General features: G+C 48.2%; 1 protein-coding gene across 3 annotated transcripts in view; it reads left to right on the top strand.

Annotated features, from left to right (window-relative positions):
- Positions 1–22,150, top strand: part of LOC115089710 (cholesterol 24-hydroxylase) — a 78,800-nt gene that overhangs the window by 28,504 nt on the left and 28,146 nt on the right. For all 3 annotated transcript variants that reach the window (XM_029597924.1, XM_029597923.1, XM_029597922.1), the window contains exons 5-7: positions 1,029–1,115; positions 3,318–3,456; positions 9,918–10,028. In XM_029597924.1, coding sequence (XP_029453784.1) covers positions 1,029–1,115; positions 3,318–3,456; positions 9,918–10,028 — 337 coding nt within the window. The remainder of the gene's footprint in view (positions 1–1,028; positions 1,116–3,317; positions 3,457–9,917; positions 10,029–22,150) is intronic.

The raw sequence follows: 22,150 nt of genomic DNA on the forward strand, positions 1-22,150 counted from the left end.
TTGTGCTGTGGCGTGGTTGATGCAGCCCTGAGGCCTACAGCGGCAGTTGGCGAACGCGCCCTGTAGCAGGACAGTCTGGAGTGTCACCTTTACAAGCCTCCTCCCCTGCAGGCTGAGGTCTTGTGTTCTGGTGGCCAGTAGAACGTAGGCAGGTCCATAGGGTGGAGGAGATAACTGCAGGGCAGGCAGCAGAGTAACAGTATCAGGACCAGGCCAAGGTCAGGTCCAGGCAGCAGGCAATTGTGGTCAGGTTCGAGCAAGAGGTCAGGATCCAGAGAATCAGGCCAAGGGTGGAATTAGACACACAGAAGACACTGGACGAGATAGGCAGGACAGGGCAAGGCTGGAAGGCAAGGCAGAACAAGGCAAGGCTGGATGAAGAGTCAGGAACTCGGGAACCGGAAACACTAGGCAGCATGCACTGCACGACAGAAGACGAGATGCTGAGGCAGGGATGGGGAATCTGAGGAGACCTTAAATAGTGATGCATTGCTGATGTCATCGGAGGGCACCGCAGGGACTTTCCCACCACTGTCCCCTTTAAGAGTCCAAGTGTGCCATATGCGCACAAGTCCCCGTGGGCAGGAGTAGCGGCTGTCGGTGTCTCATGCCGGGCTGATCCCGCTCATGAGACACCGGCATCCCGGCTGCAAAATGCCTCGGCCACTTTAAATGTGCCCCCTTTCAAATTCCATGAAGGGGGAACTGAACGGCTCTGGGTGATAGCCCTGAAGTCACAGATGATGCAACCCTTCAGCATGAAGGTAGAGATCCTGGTGTGGTGGCCACAGTAACATCGTCTACATTGCTTTCCCCACTGTCTGCTTTTGAACTCAGTCTTGGACCTCAGCGTGTCCTCATCCTCTCTTCCTTGGGCTGTTGAAAATGTATTGTGTAGAAAGTTTGGTGCATCCCTTCCTCCGTTTATTGCGATCCTGCCTGTTAGCTTAGTCATCAAGAAAAGGATTGTTTACTTCTCTCTGCATGCTGCTGTAGACTAAAAAAAAAAGATGACTTTCTGTGTTTAGGTTTTTAGGGAGAGGTTTGGTGACTGACCAAGATTACGATCACTGGCATAAACAGCGAAGAGTTATGGATCCTGCCTTCAGTCGCACGTAAGCATTCATAAACTCTGACTTCCTCACGGTGCGTGAACTGTGACATCCCTTGTGCCAGCTCAAGGTGGATTGAGAAACCCTAATCTATGTACCCCCGCCTGTTATCCGCGGAGTAACGTCCCTGGAGAACCAAAGTCTGTGCTTTTGCCAGCCCACCCCATTGGTAAATGCCGTTTTTTTTGGGAGGGGGGTGGGGTGGAGGCGGAAGAGGATACACCTCTAATATCAGCTTCTGCACATAATCGCTAAGTTTGGCTGATGGGAAGCGGATAACCTTCTGACTGGACTGAGTGAGGCTGTCCGAAGAAGCCCTGCAGTCTGTCATGGCTGAGCTGCTGCCCAAAGAATGCAAGGCTGACTGAAGATTTCTAACAACTCTGTGTTCCTCTTCTGGAAGGAGAGAATTGTCGTCTCTTCTTTTACTGTATTGTGTGTTGTCAATTGTGACGAGCAGTTTAATTTCCTGTTTTAACACAGTAACGTAGTAGATGATGGCAAAAAAAAGTGTCAATTGTTCCCTAGAGTCTGCCCCATTATTCTTGCTCTCCGTACTGTTAAGGATAAACCCCATGCGACGTGGGCCCTGAGATGTATCCCTGTCTAGATGCGCTGTGGTAAGGGCTGCAGAATCCCTGTGGGAAATTGGGGGTCAGGTAGTGGCCCGGACATCTCTTCCCCTCTGCAGCCCGCACTAAGTCGTTGGCAGAGGAAAGCAGCAGGGTGGTACCTCGGGATGCTTCCTCTTCCTCTTGCCTGAAGCTGAATGGGGTCCCGCTTGATGCAAGGGTGTCGCTTCCGTGTCGGGCAGCAGAGAGGAGGCAGCCTAAGGCATCGTATCCTTACTTCCTCTTCCTGCTGTTGCGAAGTCCCGATTGGCAGGAGGAGGAGGTGGGGAGAGGAGATTGGGCCAATGGGAGATCATAGTGAGGGGAGGGGATTGGTGGAGGGTGGGGGTGTGGAGTGAGTGAGTAAGAGGATTGGACGGCGTGTGGAGAGAGTGAAGGATGGGAGGGTATGTATGTGTCAGTGAGGGACTTGGTGGGGAGTGCAAGTTCAAGAGAAGGGATGGGGAGAAGGGATGTTAGAGTGGGTCCTTCCTCCCTCTTCTGATCCCAGATCTCTACCTCTTTCTTCCAGGAACCGCCTCTCCTCATACTTGTCCCCTCTATTCTTGGATCTTTCCCTTCTCAAACTTCCTGTTGCCTCTGTCTCCTTTTTGTCACTTCCCATGAGAATCCTCTTCCATCTCCCATTCTCCCTTCCCAGCATTGATCATTAAGATTCCTTCCCTCCCCCCCCCCCACCACCAAAAGAACAAAATAAATAATTCAGAAACACAAGAAATTATAGAAAAAGCTTTGTTTATAAAATACACATTTGCATTATTTAATATGTAAATCTATGCAAATGTGCTGCACAATTCCAGCAGAATTTCAGAAACTTTGCCCCAGAATTTTCCAACTTTTGCAGTGGAGCCCATCCAATCTGTCCAATCTATTTCCTATTGGAATGCCTTAAACCCCAGCTGATTCACTCGTAACTAGGGATTCTCTGTGCGTATCCTTGGCTTTCTTGTGTTCTGAGACTCATCACCTCTTCCGGAAGTCCACTTCATGTATCGCCACCTTGCCAAGGAGAAATATTTTCTAATATTACTTCTTGGAGCTTCCTGTCTTATTCTAGAATTTCCTTTCCCATGAAGAATATTTGCTCTTCGTTCCTGGTGCTTCAGAGATACTGGAATGTCTGTCGTGTTTCCCCACTCAGCTCTCTTGTCTTCTCTAGAGTGTACATATTTTGGACCCGAAGTCTCATCTCATAGGGATTTTCTGCAGAGCTTGAACTGTTTTGGTAGCCCTTCCCTCTGTTTACATCCTGATGGAAATAGCCTCCAGGACTGGGCACAATACTCCAGAGGAGTGAAACCCATTGCTGCAGTTCTTGATACTTCATCCTGACCTGCAGCATATGGTTGGAAAGATGGTGGTGGGGGTTCTCATTCTGGCCATTCTAATCCTTTGGAGGGAATAAGCCCCAAGTAAGACTACAGTGTGCACAGGTGTCTATCTACATGCCCCCTTTTGGAGTAACTGGTCTGTAAAGTTGGTTATGTGGCTCTTTGAATGACTTTGAGACATGCCTGGGATGACTTGACAACTAGAACTAATTTGCCTGCTGTGACCGTTCTGTACCCTGCAGTTACCTGACTGGTTTGATGGGAATATTCAACGAAAAGGCCGAGGACCTAACGGAGAATCTGATGGGGAAAGCAGATGGCAGAACGGAGGTCAGAATGCATGACCTGCTGAGCAGAGTGACCCTGGATGTGATTGCAAAGGTGAGGATTATTTTTCTGCCGCTTGGGTTAAGTTGCCGAGCAGACAAAGGTGAAGGTTCATGCACGTTCCGCGCTCTCTGCACCGCGTTCTGCTGCAGGGCCCTGAGACTGGAGGCGAAGTACCAGGACTTCCTTGGACACAAACTCTCGTCCTACTCTCAGACTAGGCTTCTGCTCTCTGTTCAGAGCATGGGGCAGGGTTTCCTGTTGGGATTTAATTATTCTGGAAGTGTCGACTTACAGCAACATTTCACCTCAAAAGGTTCTCCCAAAAACAGAATTGCGATTCTTTTTCTTTTGATCTGACAAGTCTTCTTCTTTTTTTTTTCTTTGGCCTTCCATGTTCAGTCAGAACTGGCCACCTATGGGGCAATGGCATCATGGGCCTTCATGCATACCCGACTTTATTTATTTTATTTATTTATTTAAAACAATCTTATGTACTGCCATTTCCATATCTAGTGCACCCCTGGATTTTTTCCCCTATTTTTTCTGTTTTATTTTTATTTATTTATTTAGATTTAGCTAATGCCTTTTCATTGCTAGCTCAAGGCGAGTCACTGTCAGGCACTGTAGGTATTTCCCTGTCCCCAGAAGGCTTACAATCTAAAGAGGTAATTTTCAAAGGAGTTATGCGTAGCAATTTTCAAAAGCCCATTTACGCATGGAAGGTGAAGTGACATGCCCAAGGTCACAAGAAGCGTCAGTGCGATTTGAACCCTGGCTTCCCTAGTTCTCAGCCCTACTGCTGTAACCACTAGATTGCTCCTCCACTGTTTCAAAACCTCTCACCTAGCTCAGACAGTGCAATGATGTTCACTGACTGGTGCCACTGCCTGTAGCTCCATCTGCAGTGAAGGTCAGCCAGCAGGCTTCACCAGTGTACAATGGCAGAGACTACTCCTCCCTACCTCATCCTCAGCAGGGGCTGTGAACGCTGCCTCTGCAGAATCCTTAGGGAGCAGAAACCTGGCCCTGGAATTAGTTTTCATTCCTCAGTATCCTTCACTGCAATTCTTGAAACTGTTCTCTGTGCACCCTGCACACCAATAGCAAAACCCCAAGGAACTACAGGGATGATGATGGCCCTTCAGATGTTTCACACTGAAATCCTAGCCATCTGAAAGAAGAAATGCACTTCAGTCTGGTTTCAATTTATTATATGAGAGATCATAAAAACACAAGATGTAATAACTGCAAGGCCCATCCCATCTCACACATGTATCTTTCTCCTACTGACCTCTGACTTTACCCTTGAATCCACAGGATTCTTCTGTTCATCTTGTAAGTTTACAAATTCTAAAACTTTTCTGCTTCCATAGGGAAGCTATTCCAGTCATCCAGCACCCTTTCTATATATTCTTACATAGCACCAGAAACTACCCCCTTTGGGCACAGCAGGACCCCTTGCCATTTGCATATCTCCGAGGTACTTGAATGTCTGTCTCCTATGTGAAGTCCTTCAGCCTCTCCTCTTAGGTTTTATGGTGCAGGCTGTGCACCATTTTGGTAGCCCCCCCTGGAGAAGATGTGCAATTTTAATGCCTCTCAAAGTCATCAGCACAAACAAGCCAGTGCAATAAGGTTCGCCCAGCCAGGTTAATGAGCAGTTGGATGTGCGTTTTCGACACACGTCCATAACCCCTGATGCGGTAAGGGGATCAGCGCCTCCCAAAACACACATGCAAACAAAGGCATAACTAATAGCGCTCGTCACATATAAATGCCACGTAGATGAGGTTATTAGTAATTACCCCATGGTAATTGCCATGCGCCCAAGGTGCACTTCTTAACCCATCCGATTTTACGCCTGCCCCAGAGCTGGCATAAAGTCTTGCTGCGCGTCAAGGGGTGTACTTAAAAACAAAAAATACTGCTTTTCTGTGGTTCCTCCTCCCTAGTATTGTCGCGATACAAGTAGGAGGCGCCACAGAAAGCAGCATCCTGAAAAAATAAAAAGGCTTGACAGAAAAAATAAACATTCTGGGTGTACAATAAACACGCACAATATACACACTCCAGGCCGTGTATATTGTGCCAGTAAATTCACTAGCGCGGGATAAAATGGATGCTTGTTAATCGAGCGTCCGTTTTGGTAACCCACACACAGCCATGTCTCCTGGGTGCCCGATGCCAAGGATGTGCTAGGGATGCGCAATTTATCCCCAGAGTGTTCGTTTTAGCGTGGCAACTCATTTACATATTGCATCGGGCGCCCAAGAGAGGTGAATGTGTGCGCGTTAAAAAATGGGCGCCCAGTTTGGATGCACGTTTTTATGCGCAATTTATTGCATCAACCTCAAAGAGTGTCCGCTGTTGTGGGCTATCAAAATAAACACTTAATACCGGCAGCTTAAAGAAAGATCTTTATTTGGATGAAGCCTGGAATACTCCAGGAGAGTGTGAGATTACTAGCAAGGCAATTCAGAAGCAGTCTCTCAGAGCATTATTGACACAATAGATTATATAGGTCACATCTCTGTTTGTTTTATTTATTTATTTATTTTATTTAACACTTTTCTATACCGACCTTCATGGTTGAGGACCATATCAGATCGGTTTACATCGAAAGGGGGAACTGTAACAAGAACCATAGGTAAAAATAGGAAGAACAAAGTTACATTCAACAGGGGTAGTAAACTTGGAAGCAAAGACTGCTAGAATGCAAAAATGTTTAAGGAATGCCCGAAGATAGACGCCCGAACGGGTAGGCCCCTCGTGCAATTTGACCTCAAGGCGTGGCGTCACGGCATGCGACGTCACGCCTTGAGGTCAAATTGCACGAGGGGCCTACCCGTTCGGGCGTCTATCTTCACCGGCAGCTGGGAGGCAGAGGAGCCGCTGTCCGGAGGAGGGCTGGCTGGAGTAAGTTGCGTCTTCTCTCTCCTCCTCTCCTTGCTCCGCGGTTCATCTCGCTTTACAGTGCCGTCTCCGCTGAAGGTCCGTCTCGCTTTACACTGCCGTCTCCGCCGTAGGGGGGCTGCTGAAGTGGGGGCTGGCTGGAGTAAGTTGCGTCTACTCTCCTTGCACCGCAGGCCCCCCCCCCCCTCCGGACATCGGCGGCGACCGCGGCTCCAGCCTCCAGCTGTCAGACGCATCGCACGTGGGAAAGCGGCCCCTATGCGTGCAATTGGCTGCTCAAGACGTGACGTCACATGCCGTGACGCCAAACGTCGTGACGTCACGTCTTGAGCAGCCAATTGCACGCATAGGGGCCGCTTTCCCACGTGCGATGCGTCTGTCTGACAGCTGGAGGCTGGAGCCGCGGTCGTCGCCGATGTCCGGAGGGGGGGGGGCTGCAAAAGTAAGTCGCTTTAAACTGCCCCCCCCCCTCCTCCCGGAGCAAGGCTGCTTTTCGCGCCCTGCTTCAGGAGGAGAGGAGAAGGGACTAGCAGGCCCGAGCCTAGGATTGCCCGTCTCTCCCCTCGCTCTCTTGCTACTTTTTCGGGTTTGTTTTTTTTGCTTCGGGAGGAGGGGACAGGACTGGGGCTGCACCGGAGACCGGACGCGGCCAGGGCAGGTGAGCGGGGGCTGGGGGAAAGTTTGCCGAGCATCGGAAAACATAACTGTCCACTTCCTGGTACCTGTCATTTCAAATGTCACTTGAAATGACAGATACCAGCGTGGCCGTGAAGCGTTAGGCCCGCGCACCCAGGATACTGTATAGGCCAGTGATGGCCAACCTTTTGAGCTCAGTGTGTCAAAATTCATAAAAAAACCGAGCATAACTCGGGTGGTGTGTCACTTCTAGAAAAATCCATAATTTTGTGATATTTGTAGCTCTAATCAACAAAGTTATAATTTTAATATATATACTGTATTTATTAATAAAGCAAAAACAAATAATTCTTTACCTTACCTGCTTAGTGACTTTTTTGTTGCTGAATTTCATTGGCTAAATCTTCAATTGAAGGTTGGTATTTCGTACACTTCAAGTCCAAGCAAGCGTTACAAACTTCATCTGTCAGTCGGTTTCTTTTATTGGCTCCCATTCATGTTCACAACACTCCCTCCCCATCTCCCAGGCATGCACACATTCATTCTCACACACACAGACCCCCAGGCAGGCACCCATGCATTCACACACATACACCTCTCCAGGCAGAGTCCCATTCATACACATTCACACACTAAAGGTAGACCCCCCCTCTCTTTTGCCAGCAACCTCAGAACCTCTCTCATTCCTCTGCTGCCACTGTCACTGATGCCGCGTGGCTATTGCGGAGGTGCCGATTGCTGCTACTGACACTGAAGTCCATTCTGCTGCCTCCTCTGTGCAGGCCCTGTGGGCTTCCACTTTCTCCATGCTGATCTCATACATTGTGAGATCCGTTGAGAAAGTGCTATTCTTGCACATTCCCAAAGAGTACATGTGCCAATCACTAAAAAGTACATTTTTTTTTTTTTTGCCTTTGCTGTCTGATCTTAGTTTTCTAATTGGTTGGTCACAGGCTTTTTTTTCACCTTCCCTTTCTTATTTTTTTGCCAATTCCTTTTATATTGTCTTTTTTTCTGTTTCTTTTTTCTCCATCTTCTTCCCTCAAACACACAGTCAGGTTCTCATTCTCACATGCATTTCTCTTTCTCACACACACAGGCTCTCACTGGCACATGCTCTCTCTCATACAATCATTCATATACACAGGCTCTCACTGGCACATGCTCTCTCTCATACAATCATTCATACACACAGGTTCTCACTGACACATGCTCTCTCTCATACAATCATTCATACACACAGGCTCTCACTGGCACATGCTCTCTCATACAATCATTCATATACACAGGCTCTCACTGGCACATGCTCTCTCTCATACAATCATTCATATACACAGGCTCTCACTGGCACATGCTCTCTCTCATACAATCATTCATACACACAGGCTCTCACTGGCACATGCTCTCTCTCATACAATCATTCATACACACAGGCTCTCACTGGCACATGCTCTCTCTCATACAATCATTCATACACACAGGCTCTCACTGGCACATGCTCTCTCTCATACAATCATTCATACACACAGGCTCTCACTGGCACATGCTCTCTCATACAATCATTCATATACACAGGCTCTCACTGGCACATGCTCTCTCTCTCTCTCTCTCACACACACACACACACACACACAGGCTCTCACATGCTGTCTCTGCAAACATTCAGGTCCTCTCTCTCAACTCACCTCATACACGCACTCTACGGGCCCTCAGCCTCTCTCTCACCTCTGGGCCTCCTCTTCGCGGGTCGCCGCAGGATGGGCTCTGCAGCGGCCCTGATCTTCTCGGGCCGCGGCAGCCCTGCTACCGGGCCTCTTCCTCTTCTTGGGCCGCTGCGACTTGGGATTCGCAGCGACCCGCGGCGGCTCCTCCTCTTCTGCACGCGCTGATTCGCTTCCTCCTTCCTGCCCACGCGGCTCCGGCAACGTTTACTTCCGGGGCCGCACAGGCAGGAAGGAGGAGCATCAGCGCGTTGTCTTGAGCCTCATCACTGCGACGCATGAGCCTCCCTGCGCCCGGGGGCATTGGTGGAGGGTAGGGGGAAACTAAAAAACACATTTAAAGGCTCGGCGCAGCTGAAAAAGAAAAGGCTCGGCGCAGCCGATAAAAAAAAAATAAAATTCCTTATAGTCCTCGAAACGCTGCGCGTGTCAGCCAAAACGGCTCGGCGTGTCACCTCTGACACGCGTGTCATAGGTTAGCCATCACTGGTATAGGCGCTCTATACAGTAAAATGGGTTGCGCGGGCCTAACCTTCGCCTAACGCTTCGCAGACGCGGCATGCATTTGCATGCAATTTGAAGAGAGTATCGAGCGGTAGGTGAAGAGAACTGTGCGTGCGGGGAACGAGGGTGCGCCTGGCACTGCCGCACTCTTTCTAACGCGGCATAACTGTATCAACCTGTATGTTGGGGTGCAGGGTTGTGAAAGGGTTTTGGCTGCTTTCTGTGAGTACCCTGAAAGTTGGTAGGGCTTTCGACAAAATAAAAATAATCTGTCCAGTAGGGTGGCCACTTCACTCAGGTCAACCTAAATTGGTTCATCCAGTCCTAGTTTTGCCCTATTGCATGCATGCGTGGAGTTATAGTTCTAATTTTCCTAAGAAAAGTAGGGAACAACTACTCCACATCTAAGGCGAGAACTGGATTAGCCTCTTCAAGGGTTGACTTCAGTGAAGTGACAACCCCTGCTGGCAAATCTGTTCAAGCCACAACGCTCATGGAACTAAAGACCTGTATTTTTGGTTCGGAGGTTAATTGATTGTCAGAACAAGGGAGTGGGATTTACAGGTGAAGGCTTCAGCGTACAAAAGGAGCCAGAAGACAGTGCCAGCAAGCCTTGCAGTGTAAGTGATAAGATCAACAAACCGCCTGAGGGGGCTACCGCACTTTGTTCTACATGGGGCACCCGAACATAAAGCAGTACAATAACTGAGCAGCTCTCTTTTCTCCGGTTCTTCTCAGGCAGCGTTTGGCTTAGAACTGAATGCGTTGCACGACGACCAGACGCCGTTCCCTCGAGCAGTCTCCATGGCCATGAAGGGGATTATGGACCTTCGCAACCCCTTCATCAAGGTTTGTAGATATGTCGCCGCTGTGCTTCTCCCCTGCTTCTCCCACAGGAGGGAGAACGCGAAGTTCTTATAGCGTGTCGGGAGAGTGAACTTCAAAACCATTTTCCACATGTAAAATAATAGCATTTTGTCCCTGGAAATGCCCACCCTGTAGGCGGGTAAAAGTACTGGTATGGCTCCAGCCTCCTCATATCTTCGTCCATATTGTAGTGGAGGCATTCTTGGGGCAGCGTAAGGTCAGGGGAGCAAACCTATTTGATTGGTTTTGGTCTAAAAAAAAAAAAGGACCCATGCAAAGAGAAGGTGCAAATCTCTGCAGGCAATTTTTCCTTTTGTCCTTGGATAGTTTTCAAAGTAAAAACAACCCGTGCAGCTATGCGGGTAATATGAACGTTGTTCTCCCCCCACCCCCCCTTCCTGTACACGGGGAGGGGGCAGCGTTTGGTAGCCCGCGGTGTTGCAAGGGGCGCGTGCTCTTTAGCACCTTCCACCCTCATGGCTTATGGGAAACCGCCTGGGTAGTTTTTTTTACCTTTTGAAAATTCCTTGCAGGATAAGGATGTGCAAAACCTCTGCGTACATTTGTACCTACTATTTCTGGCGGAAATTGATCAGGTTGGGGGGGGGGGGTACGAGGGTAGTCAAACAGCGTGCATAGTCTTGAAAATAGCTTGATATACCGCTTTTCAAAGACAGTTTACAAATATAAATATAATGTACAGACAATAAAATGCATAATAAATGCATCAAACATATAAATTAAAATTGTAAAATATATAACTCGCCTTACAATAATTTTGATCAGGATACTAATAGGAATCTTAAAATACAATCACATTTAAATGCACTGACCTTCCTCCCCCTGACCTAACCCCTCACACATTGTCTTGTGTCATCCTTCTCTCACACTTTGAACTGCACAGGACATGCTGGCATTTCAGCTCCCAGCAGTAAAGTCCGAGGAGGTCACCTGAGGCACTCTGGCTATGCTCCTCCTGCTCCTGGATTCAGTCAGTGATCATGGGTGAGAGGGGAGTTTGGAAGGAGACGATCAGGGAGAAGAGAGGATGGCCCCATAGACAGATATGTACAATACCAGGATCATTAGTCAGCCCAAGACAGGCACAGCTAACAAAGTAATATGTTTATTAAGAAAAAGTAGGAACAGTGAACGGTTAAAAGTTTTTAAACTGCAAACAGAAACAGGTAAAACAACAAGGATTATACTGCAAAAGTTAACTGAACACTTTTCACTACCTATTTAGTGCCTGGGGAGCTCAGGAAAAAGGAGCTGAACAGGGCCTCCATGCAGAGATCTGCTCCCTCTGCACTCCCAGTCTAGACTAGAGAATTTCAGAACTTTCAGGGCGAGTTCTCTGTCTCCAGGGCCAATCAGGGCACACAGGATTAACAGTTAAGCTTTTTGGCCAATGGCACTGCAGGGTGTTTCAGTGTCACATGCACCCAGGGCTGCTGGGATGTGTATGCTGATCAAAGCCATCTTCAGTCAAGATAGCATCTAAAGCCTCTGCTTGAACTACGGGCAGAGGTCAAACACCACCTGCAGGCCAGCACACAGGAAATGAGCTCTCTGGGGAAAAAGTGTCTCAGGGCAGAAAAATAAACTACAAAAGCATGCAAAACCCCTGTTTCGCCACAGTGAAAAAATATCTTGTCACGTAAAGAGTCTGTGAGCTAGTGAAGAGAACATCTTGAAGAGTTCAGTGTTCCTAGTAACTTGGATATCAGTGTGTGCTGTTACTGGGATTGACTGTAGGAGAATAACTTACCTGGACTTGGTTATCCCTACAGAAAAGAAATATCTGAGTAAAGTGATATTATATTTATTTATATTTTAAATTGCCTTTCCTATGTTGCTCAAGGTAATGTACAAAGAGCAGTACATAGAAATACAGGAAAATGAAAGTCATAAAATTTAGTAAAAAAATAAACACATTTTAAAAAAGTCTTACATAAAAAAAACTCTACTGACAAATAATATTCCTAAAATCCTTTCAAATAACCAAAGACACTCCCATCTAATCCTAAAAAATACTGTCCCGATTTATAAGCAAGCAGTAAAACCAGTCCCTAGCTTAAAAACCCTACACCCATATCAGTGTCTGTTTGACTTAGCCTGCTCCCTGCAGCTGATCTGGTCTGGGAGAGACCACACAATAACTGACAGGAATCAGAACAGTCGACAGGATGTAGGAGGCATATGAACAAAAGAAAGAAAGAGAACAGGAGAAGTACCATGCTGGGTCAGACCAAGGTCTATCAAGCTCAGCATCCTGTCTCTGATAGTGGCCAGTCTGGATCACAAGTACCTGGTAGATCCCCAATAGTTGATCTATTTCTTGTATTTCACTTCCAGGTAGGAGCATTAGTTTTCCCAAGTCCACCTGGCTAATAACTGTATAAGAACTTTTCCTTCACGAACTTGGCCAATCCTCTTCTGAACCCCACCATGTGGGTTGCCTTGATAACAGATTCCTTAGCTTGATTGTATGTTTAGTGCAGGGCTTAATTTGTGGGGAAATGGTGTGAAATGCAGTCCTGCTCCAGCTTCAGGCAGCCTGCAGGGAAGAGCAGAGGGGAGCTGATCCTGAAGCACACAGAGAAGCCAACAGCCACTCTGTTCTCTTATCCAGCCCTTCCCCTCTTGTTCCTCCTCTCTCCCCACACTTCTCCTTCCACAGAAGAGGAAGGGCTGATATTGAAGCAGACACCACAGAGCAAAGAAGACACACAAAAAAAGGTTTGCATTAGCACAAGTTTGAAACTTGTGAGCAGTAATGCCAATTGTCAAGGCTTCAGCCCTGGTCTTAATAAATGGCATTACGGATCACAGCTTTCAGATTTAGGCTACTTCAACTCCTTTTTGTGTCAGTTACCAAGGACTTAAAGTCTGGCAGAACAACCCAGAACAGTGTTCAGCCACCTTTTTGCTGGGACCTAAGAAAACGGAGCAGAGCCGGCCATGTATATCAGTTCTGGCTCCCTTAAAGAAACAGTAGTTGCATGGATCCTTTATGGCCCCCAACCATTCAAGGAGGCAAAAAAGAACAGAGTGCTGCAGCTTACTTACCCTGAGATAAGGGCAGCCACATGGCTTTGATGTGAGTGTGTGTGTGTGAGAGAGAGAGTTCACACCTGGCCCTGGTCCCGCCCCTTTGCACGAGTCAAATCTGGCTCATCTCACCCCCTCCACAGGTCCACTTCCTTTCTGTCTACAAATTAAGCCCTGTTTTAGTGAGAGAATATTTCTTACGATTTGTTTTAAATTTTCCAGTTGCTATTTTCATGGAGTATCCCTTAGTCCTAGTTGTTACTAGAAAGGGTAAATAACCTGTTTACCCGTTCCACTGCACTCATGATTTTATAAATCTCAATCATATCCCCTCTCAGTAATCTAGTAACATAGTGATGACAGCAGAAAAGGACTGAATGGTATCTAGTCTGCCCAGCAAGCTTCTTATGGTAGTATCAAACGCGCCATGCGGGTTACCCCCAAGCCTTATCATAACCCATAAAAAAATTTACAGCTAACAACATTTTTACTGGGTGATGAGCCCTCTTGAAAATTCAGACAGTGCTGGTTGACCTGTTTTGCTTATGAACTTGGCCATAGAAGCAGCCCTGTGCTTTTTCTCTTATGTCTGTGTATCTGTACCCCAGACTGTAAAAGTCAGGGTCCGTGTTAGTTGTCCTCTGAATCCAATTCCTCTTCCTCCCCATTCCCCTGCTATCAAAGAAGGGAGCAATGTTGGCAGTTGTGTCAAAACAAAAGGTTTTTTGTTTCAATTACTAAGAAAAAGGGGTTAAGAAAAATTCATCAATCTGTATGGGTGGTTAAACATTAAAAAAAATGCAGTTGTGTCAATAGCATCAAGGCTTATTGGCTAAGGGTAGTGATCCCATACCTTTTTGTCTAGGGTAGTAACTGCTGCTCCATGCAGGTCATCCCCCCCTGGAATTTCATTTCGTGAACCTTAGTTTCTACTGATTTCTTTTCAACAGAAACTGTTGCAAGTTCGTATATCATTAAAATCTTTCAGGTATCTGAAGGTCTGTATCATATCTCCCCTATACCTCCTGTCTTCCAGGTTATACATATTTAGATCCTTCAGCCTCTCCTCATAAATCTTCCGATACTTGTGCCACACCATTTTGGTCGCCCTTCTCTGGACTGCCTCCATCCTGGACCTGTACAAGGGCATTATCACCTCCTTTTTCCAGCTGGTTATTCCTCCCTCTATGCAGCCCAGCATGCTTATGGCTTTAGCTATCACCTTCGCCATCTTCAGATCGCCTGACATTATTATCCCAAGGTGCCTCTCTTGACCCGTGCACATCAATCTTTCAGCCCTAACGCATACAGCTCTTTTGGATTAAGGCATCCCAGATGAATGATTCTGTACTTCTTGGTATTGAATCCCAGCTGCCAAATCTTCAACCAGCCTTTAAGCTTTGTTAAATCACTTTTCATTCTCTCTACTCCTTCAGGCATGTGCACTCTGTTGCAGATCTTAGTATCATCCACTAATAGACAAACTTTACCTTCTATCCCTTCCGCAATGTCTCTCACAAAGATATCGAACTGAACTGATACCGATCCCTGTGGCACTCCGCTTAACACGGTTCTGACTTCAGAGTAGGTTCCATTACCATTATACGTTGTCTCCTATCAAGTCAACCAGTTTGTAATCCATGCCACCATCTTGGCACTCACTTCCAAGCTTCTCATTTTATTCACAAGTCTTCTATGTGACATCATATCAAAAACTTTGCTGAAATTCAAATAGATTACATCGAGAGCTCTTCCTTGATCCAATTCTTTAGTCCAATAAAAAAAATCAATCAGGTTTGTCTGACAGTCATCTCTTCTCCAAGCTAAAGAGCCCTAATCTGTTTAGCCTTATTCCATAAGGGAGCTTTTCCATCCCCTTTGTAAGTAAGTTTAGCAGTGCAGGGACCTGTGTGCTGCAGAACAATTCCAGTTACCCTCTCACTTCACTTCACGATCCTAAGTTCAAGAAAAAGAAAATGTGTTCTCCTCAGAATCAGACTTTTATTTATCAAATTTGCCAGGATTTAGCATTTAGAAGATAACAGTACTTTTCTCTAACATCCTGGCTACTAAGTACCAGTTTTCCCTAAAGAAAGTTCTGTAGCATGGGTGGTTTCAAACATGCCATAAACCTTAGCCTGCTTAATATATTAATACTTATGGCTACTTACTTACCCCTAGTCCCATCTTCAGGCAATATCCCTCTGTTCATCTGTGAAGCAGCTCTGGCTGGAGGTCTGGAGAATGTGGGCAGGGGAGAAGGCTTGCTTCTGGGTCTGGTACTGGTAGAGCTGGCAGGCTATCTGGGGGCTGGCTTATGGGTCTGGTACTGGCAGAGCTCCTGGGCTGCTCTCCGCTCATCACTGCCTCAGACTGCGCATCTGACTGATCCCAGCAGGGCATCTCCGGTCTCAGGGCCACACCTAGTCTTCTCCCTCTATGGTAGCAGGGGGTACTGGGCTGCTTCGGGTTTGCTCTTTCTTTGAGTCACTTCCTTCTCTTTATTTGCCTTCTCATCTTATACTTTCCAGCTGGTAAATATGCATAAGCTCATGCATAATCACATTGTGGGTGGAGGGTCTTTGCCGCATTGCAGGTCTTTTTCCCCCCTCTCCTTTACTTCGGGGGGGGGGGGGGGTCCTGTCATGTATGCCAGAGCCTGTGTTTTCTCCATCTCAGACTGCCCCCCCCCCTCTCTCTTCCAATGGTGGGGGTCCTTCTCACCTCTGGACTCCCTTGGCTGGTCCATGACTACTACTTATGAGCTTAAGTTGTTGCATTGTCCCTCTGCCTTGATTGTATATACACAGAAGCTTACAAACAGGCAGATCTTGATAGTGTCCTTCAGTTCTGCTTTATAGTTCTCATCTGGCTAAAGTTTCTTTCCTTTAGCTGTGACAGTGTTTTTGGGGCCTGTCAGTATATTTGTCTGAACATTTCTTGGCTATTATGATTCATATTTGGTGCTTTCAGTGGTAAAACATAGGATATCTCCCTACACCTTTATCATTTTTGTTGCCCTTCTCTGTACCTTTTCTATGTATGCTAGGTCTTTTTTCAGATGGGGGTGACCAAAACTGCATACAATACTGAAGGTGCGGTCATATCATGGATCTATACAAAGGCATTATGATATTCTCAGTTCTGTTTTGTATTCCTTTCCAACAGGCCAATACAGTAAAGTGCGGCCGCGGTTACCCTGCTTCTAACCCGCTTTCTACTCACAATTTGGCCGCGTTAGTCCAACCCGCGATTCACTATCCCTTTTAACCCATCCTTACCGCCTCTTTAAATCAACGGGTAACCCTTTCCGCCCACGGCATGTATATGAGATGTAAACGATCGGATTAGCTATTCCCTCCCATACAGTAACGCGCGCCCTGATTATCGCTTTTTAAACCTGCAGTTTTGCCGCGCGTATAATCTGCTAACTTACCGCCTACCCTTACCCCTGCGTTAGAGGCAGGAGTAAGGGTAGGCGGCAAACTTTCCCCCAGCCCCCGCTCACCTGCCCTGGCCGCGTCCATGGGTGCCGGTCTCCGGGGCAGCCCCAGTCCTCTCTACCCTCCTCCCGAAGCAACTTTAACCAAAAGAAGACCTAAAATCTCCTCCTCCCGAAGCAAGGCATGAAAAGCGACTCGAAATGTAAAGTGTAACTTACTTTTCTTGCAGCCCTCCTCCGGAGACGCACCGCGGCTCCCCTGCCTCCCGTGGGCTGCCCCCTGCCTCCCGGGGGCAGCCAGCGGCCCCCACCGGCGAAGATGGATGCTCGTAGTGCACGGGCACTCGCTGGCTTGAGCGCCCGTGCACTACGAGCATCCATCTTCGCCGGTGGGGGCCGCTTTCGCCGCCGGCTGCCCCCGGGAGGCAGGGGGCAGCCCACGGGAGGCAGGGGAGCCGCGGTGCGTCTCCGGAGGAGGGCTGCAAGAAAAGTAAGTTACACTTTACATTTCGAGTCGCTTTTCGCGCCTTGCTTCGGGAGGAGGGGATTTTAGTTTTCTTTGGTTAAAGTTGGGATCCACTTCCTGGTACCTGTCATTTGAAATGTCATTTGAAATGACAGTTACCAGCGCACCCAGGATACTGTATAGGCACTGTATAAGCGCCTATACAGTAAAATGGATTGTGCTTCATGGACGCGCGTTGGACGCTGCTTGCATTTGCATGCCATTTTAATACAGTATCGAGCGGTAGGTGAGCCGGACTGTGCGCGGCAAACGTGGGTGCGCCCAGCACTAACGCACCTCTTCCTAGCGCTCCTTACTGTATCGGCCTGCAAATAATTCCTAATATCCTGTCATCTCACACAGAGCTGAAGATTTCAAGATTATTGTCCTCAAGGATTTGGAGGTGATTCTTGGGCCTTAGAACTAGGATAGCCTAATCTATTCGCATGCTGAGTTGTGGACTAGGCTTATTTGCCCTGGTAGACTCCTCACTACTCTACTGTACATATTGGTGCAAAGTTTTGCAAGCCATCATAACCCAAGTAAGGGGCTTGCAGTTGTTGCACAGTAGGTGAAATCCAGCAACACTGAGACAGAAAGCAAAATTTCAGCAGGAGAGAGAAGGAACAGGTTATGTTCTTATCTTGCTCTTTAAGATGACAGGGCCACTGGAGGGGAGGTTGGTGGAGATAATTTCCAGGGCTCACCACTGATGGAACACCCTACCATGGAATTCCAGTTATCATCACAGATAAAAACACCTCCCTGGATCCATGTGCATAAGTGTACCCAGACTGGGCAGAGGCATTCTAATCACAGGGTTTGGACTTGCTTGCATACTGTTGGATCTCCAAAGGTATACATGCAAATTTTTAAGAAAAAACTTTGATATGCACATTTTAGCAGATGTAAATATGTGTGCGAGTAGATTTGGTGGGATAATTTTAAGAGTGGATTTATGGTGAAACTTACACATATTTGCTATCTAATTTAGGCCCAATAAGGTTCATATTCAGTGGGTCAATGAGCAGGAAAGTTGCCCAGATGTTTGGCTAAGTTATCTGGGCAAAGTTCTCAGACTTGTCCTCCTTTTGACTTGAAGTAGACAGTATAGAGTTATTTACAGCAGTGTTGTGTATTGATGGTCACTTTGCCTCTTCGTGCTGAGGAGGTGCTTTTATTCTTACCCCTTGCAGCTCAGTCAGAGAGGTGCGGACTTTCTAATGGGTTTAGTTCCAATTATGGTCAACAGGGTCCCAGGGCACCAGGGATATCTGTATGGTTGGCAGAGAAGAGAGGTCATTGGTTTCCAGCCCATGCATTTAGGTTCAGCATTGAGCTCTTATGTGACAGGTCTGGGCATCACTCTCACTCGGATCCGGCCTTCCCCTCAGCCTCGATTCCTCTTCTCCTGTCCTCAGGTCCCCTCGGCAGTACTCCGGCACCTTAAAGTCCTCTGGCCACGACCTAGGCCTCCGCTGCCCCAGCAGCGCTTGTGAACACTTTAGAAATGTGCCAGTAGCAAACTCTCCCAAAACAGTACAAAATACAGTTTTTGTCAAAATAGTCTGTATTAGCAAGAAAAACAGTTCTCTTCCAATTCCCACTACAAAAAACTCCCTGTGGGTTTCAAAACACTTCCCTTTCGTAGGAACAAAACACCAGCTTGGCTTCTCAGCCAGCCCCAACCGCCCTGCTGGGGAGTTGCACAACACGACCCAACTCCCCTTCTTTTGTGCAGCAGGTCAAAACAAAACAGCAATACACCCAAGCCCCCAGAAATCCTCTTTAAATAGTGCCACTCAAGCGGTCTCCATCTCTGAATCGGAGGATTCCATAGTAGGGACTTCTGTCTCCATTTCCTCCTCCGAGGAGCTCAGCTTTTTTGGCCAGTCGAACCATTCTGGCACATCCTCCTGCTCTATAATCATGGGCTCAGGTGTGTGAGGCTGCAGAATCAGCCTGCTGTCTCTCCCATTGGCTGAGCTGTGCCTCTGAGAGCTTGGGAGTTGTAGTCTTTCCCCTGCTCCCCGGCACCTTTTGCTGCCTAACTTGGCACCGGGCCTTCCTAGCAGTGATCCGGCCGGGTTTTCCTGCTTTAAAGCAGCCTGCACTTCATCACATTTTATCAGGTTGCTATACTGAAAGTTACCTGGGTAACTTTAAGATAACGTTTTCCTGGATGTGGCAGGCAACTGGAGCAGACTGTCAGCATCAACAGTCTAAAGGTAATCCCCACTCCCAAACGCTTCCCGGGGGCAGGAAGATTAAAAGGTACCCGGACAGGTTAAAAGTTACCTGGCCAAAGTTTAGCCGGGGAGTGGGGAAAATGATTTAACTCTCTGGTTTTGTCCGGGCGATTTAAAAAGTTACCTGGCTGGACAGGCTCTTTGCATATTGACCACTAGGAGCTACTGATTGGAAAATGAAATGACTGTGCCGGTTGATTGGCTGCGAGTTCCAGAAGACCAACCTGCTGGCAACTTAACAACTTGTGCTATACCTTTGTCATTTTCTAAAGACGACCTTCCTGCTAGAAAATTGTCCTTGAGCTCTAACCTTTAGCTCAGTGATAATTTTCTTAATTAAAAAAGGTTCCGGGTCGGGTCCAGTGGTACTCCCCTCCCCCACCTTCCCTGTGGGAAAAGGAAGCAAAGTTGACAAAGGCTCTGAGCTGGTGACCTGGCAGAGCATTGCCATGTCCTGAGCTAAAGCACTGTGAGTTTTGGGCAATTAGAGCCCGAGCCGGCGAGAGGACGCTGTTGCTTCCGGGTCTGCAGTTGGGAGGGGATACACGATCCCTTGCGTCGCTGATGGATAGCTGTAATCTCAAGGGCACTGTTCCTGTCACAGCATGACATTGATCGAGTGACCATTGAGCGATCACCCTGATCAGTCCATAACTGCTTAGTGAAGGGGAGGCGGGGGAGAACCAGGGCTGGTAAAAAAAAATCTGAAAGAAAGAAGAGCATTAAAGAGAAACCTATGTGTGGGTGGGAAACTTGACGGGCTGGTCAGAGCAAGAGTTGAATAAAAGAGAAATCTTATACACAGTTCTGTGTGTGTGTGTGTGTGTGTGTAAAATATATATTATGTATCAGTGGCTATTGAGTGGGTCCAACCTATGCAGCCAACATAAAATAAACAAAGAAACCAGACCTCACAGGCCTTACATTTTACAAAACAAAAGACTTGTAAACAGCCTCATGTTCTTTACAGCAGCAGTGAAAGCAGGAACAGCATCCTGACCCCCACCAGGATGCAGCCTTCTCACCACACGTGGTCCCAGGTAACTTCCTGCCCTTACTGCACATTTCCTTTGGCTTGTCTAGGGCAAGGTAGCACTCATTCTCGCTCTCCCTCTCCCTCTCTTTCGCTCTCGCTCTCTTTTCCCCTTCCTAACTGCTCTGGCCATGTTTTAAAGTACCTTTTTTTTATTTATATTCATTAGGAATGTGCAGGGGACAAAAAATTGGTTCTCAGAGTGATTTAGGGAGGGTTTTTTCCCCATAAATTTCAGTTCATGGATTGCTTGATTGGTTTCATTCATGTGAAAAAAACGAATCAAGCAATAAATACCCACCAAACAATGGCCAAAAAACGAAATAGAAGCTTCCCTCCCAGAAAAATACAGGGGCCAGAATCCCCCCTAGCCCTCACTTACTTGGACCGGTGGGAATCTGCCGACAAGGATTAGGCCGAAGCCTCGGCCTTGCATAGGCCAAGGCCATGATAGTCTCCATGGCCTCGGCATTCTCAAGACCAAAGCTTTGCCCTAGGCTGGAGCATGGACCCAGGCCTGATGACGTGGCCCAGCAATGAGGCCATGGCCTAATGTTGTGGTCCGGCACAGAGGCCGGGTCCTGATGCCTGGACCTCAACCCGGACCCAGGACCAAAGCCAGGTCCCAACACATGGGCTTCTGCCTAGGCCAGAGGCTGAGCCCAGGGCTGAAGTCATGATCTGACCCGGAGGCTGAGACCCAACTCATGGGCCTTGGCCTAGGTCTGAGCCCAGGCCGGACACCACAACCCGACCCAGAGGCTGGGTTACAACGCCTGGATCTTGGCATAGGCTGGAATCCGTGCCCAGGCCTGATGCCGCGATCCAACTTGGAGACCGGGTCCTGATGCTGGGGCATTGGCCAGGAGGCTGGGTCCCGATGCCTTGGCCCAGGGTCAGGCCCAGGCCTCGGAGCCCAGGCCTGGGAGTTTCTCTTCAGATCCTCTTCTTTCTCCGGCTCATCAGTGCCAAATGTCGGCATTTGCAGGGGTCGTGCCGGAATTAATTAACTCCAGTGCATTAAAACCAGTGGACAGCGCCACTTTGATGTACGCCAAGGCCCAGGCATCGTGACCCGACCTCCTGGCCAAGGCCCCTGCATCGGGACTTGGCTTCCGGGTCAGGTTGCAGTGTCGGGCTTGAGTCTGGGTTGAGGGAGGCCCCAGTCGGGACCCAGCCATTGGGTCGGATTGTGACATTGGGCCTGGGTCTAGGCCCTGGCACCAGCACCAGGGACTGGCCTTTGGGTCGGGCCTGGACTTGGGTTCTGGCCTAGGCTGAGGCCCTGGAATTGGGACCTGGCCTCCAGGTTGGGTCATGGCATCAGATCTGTATCCAGCCTAGGCAGAGGCCCAGGTATCGGGTTGCGGCATTGGGCCTGGACCTGGAATGAGGCCCTGGTGCCAGGACCTGGACTCCGGGTTGTGGCATTGGGCCTGGGTTCAGACTCCAGCCTAGGCAGAGGCCCTGGCACTGAGACCCAGCTTCCAGGTCGAGTTTGGGCATCGGGCCTGGATCTGGGCCCTGGCCTAGGTCGAGGCCCCAGTGTCGGGACCTGGCCTTCGTCAGATACCTGATGGATCAGGTATAAGGTGTTTTGTTTTTTTTTGTTTTTTTTTTAAACTTCCAAGGGTCTTGGCTGAGGCCCCAGCATTGGCCCATGCCTTCACCAAGACCCCAGTGTCACTCTCAGGCCTAGGCAGTGGCTCCTGCTTTGGGCCTCGGCCTATACTCTAGGCAAGGCCCTGACTTTGGGCCTAGGTCTAAGCCCAATAAATTAGTTTAAAACAAAGCGAATGAATGAGGTTTGTTTCATTTGGG

The sequence above is a fragment of the Rhinatrema bivittatum genome, chromosome 4 (genome assembly GCF_901001135.1).
Source record: "Rhinatrema bivittatum chromosome 4, aRhiBiv1.1, whole genome shotgun sequence".
NCBI lineage: Eukaryota > Metazoa > Chordata > Amphibia > Gymnophiona > Rhinatrematidae > Rhinatrema > Rhinatrema bivittatum.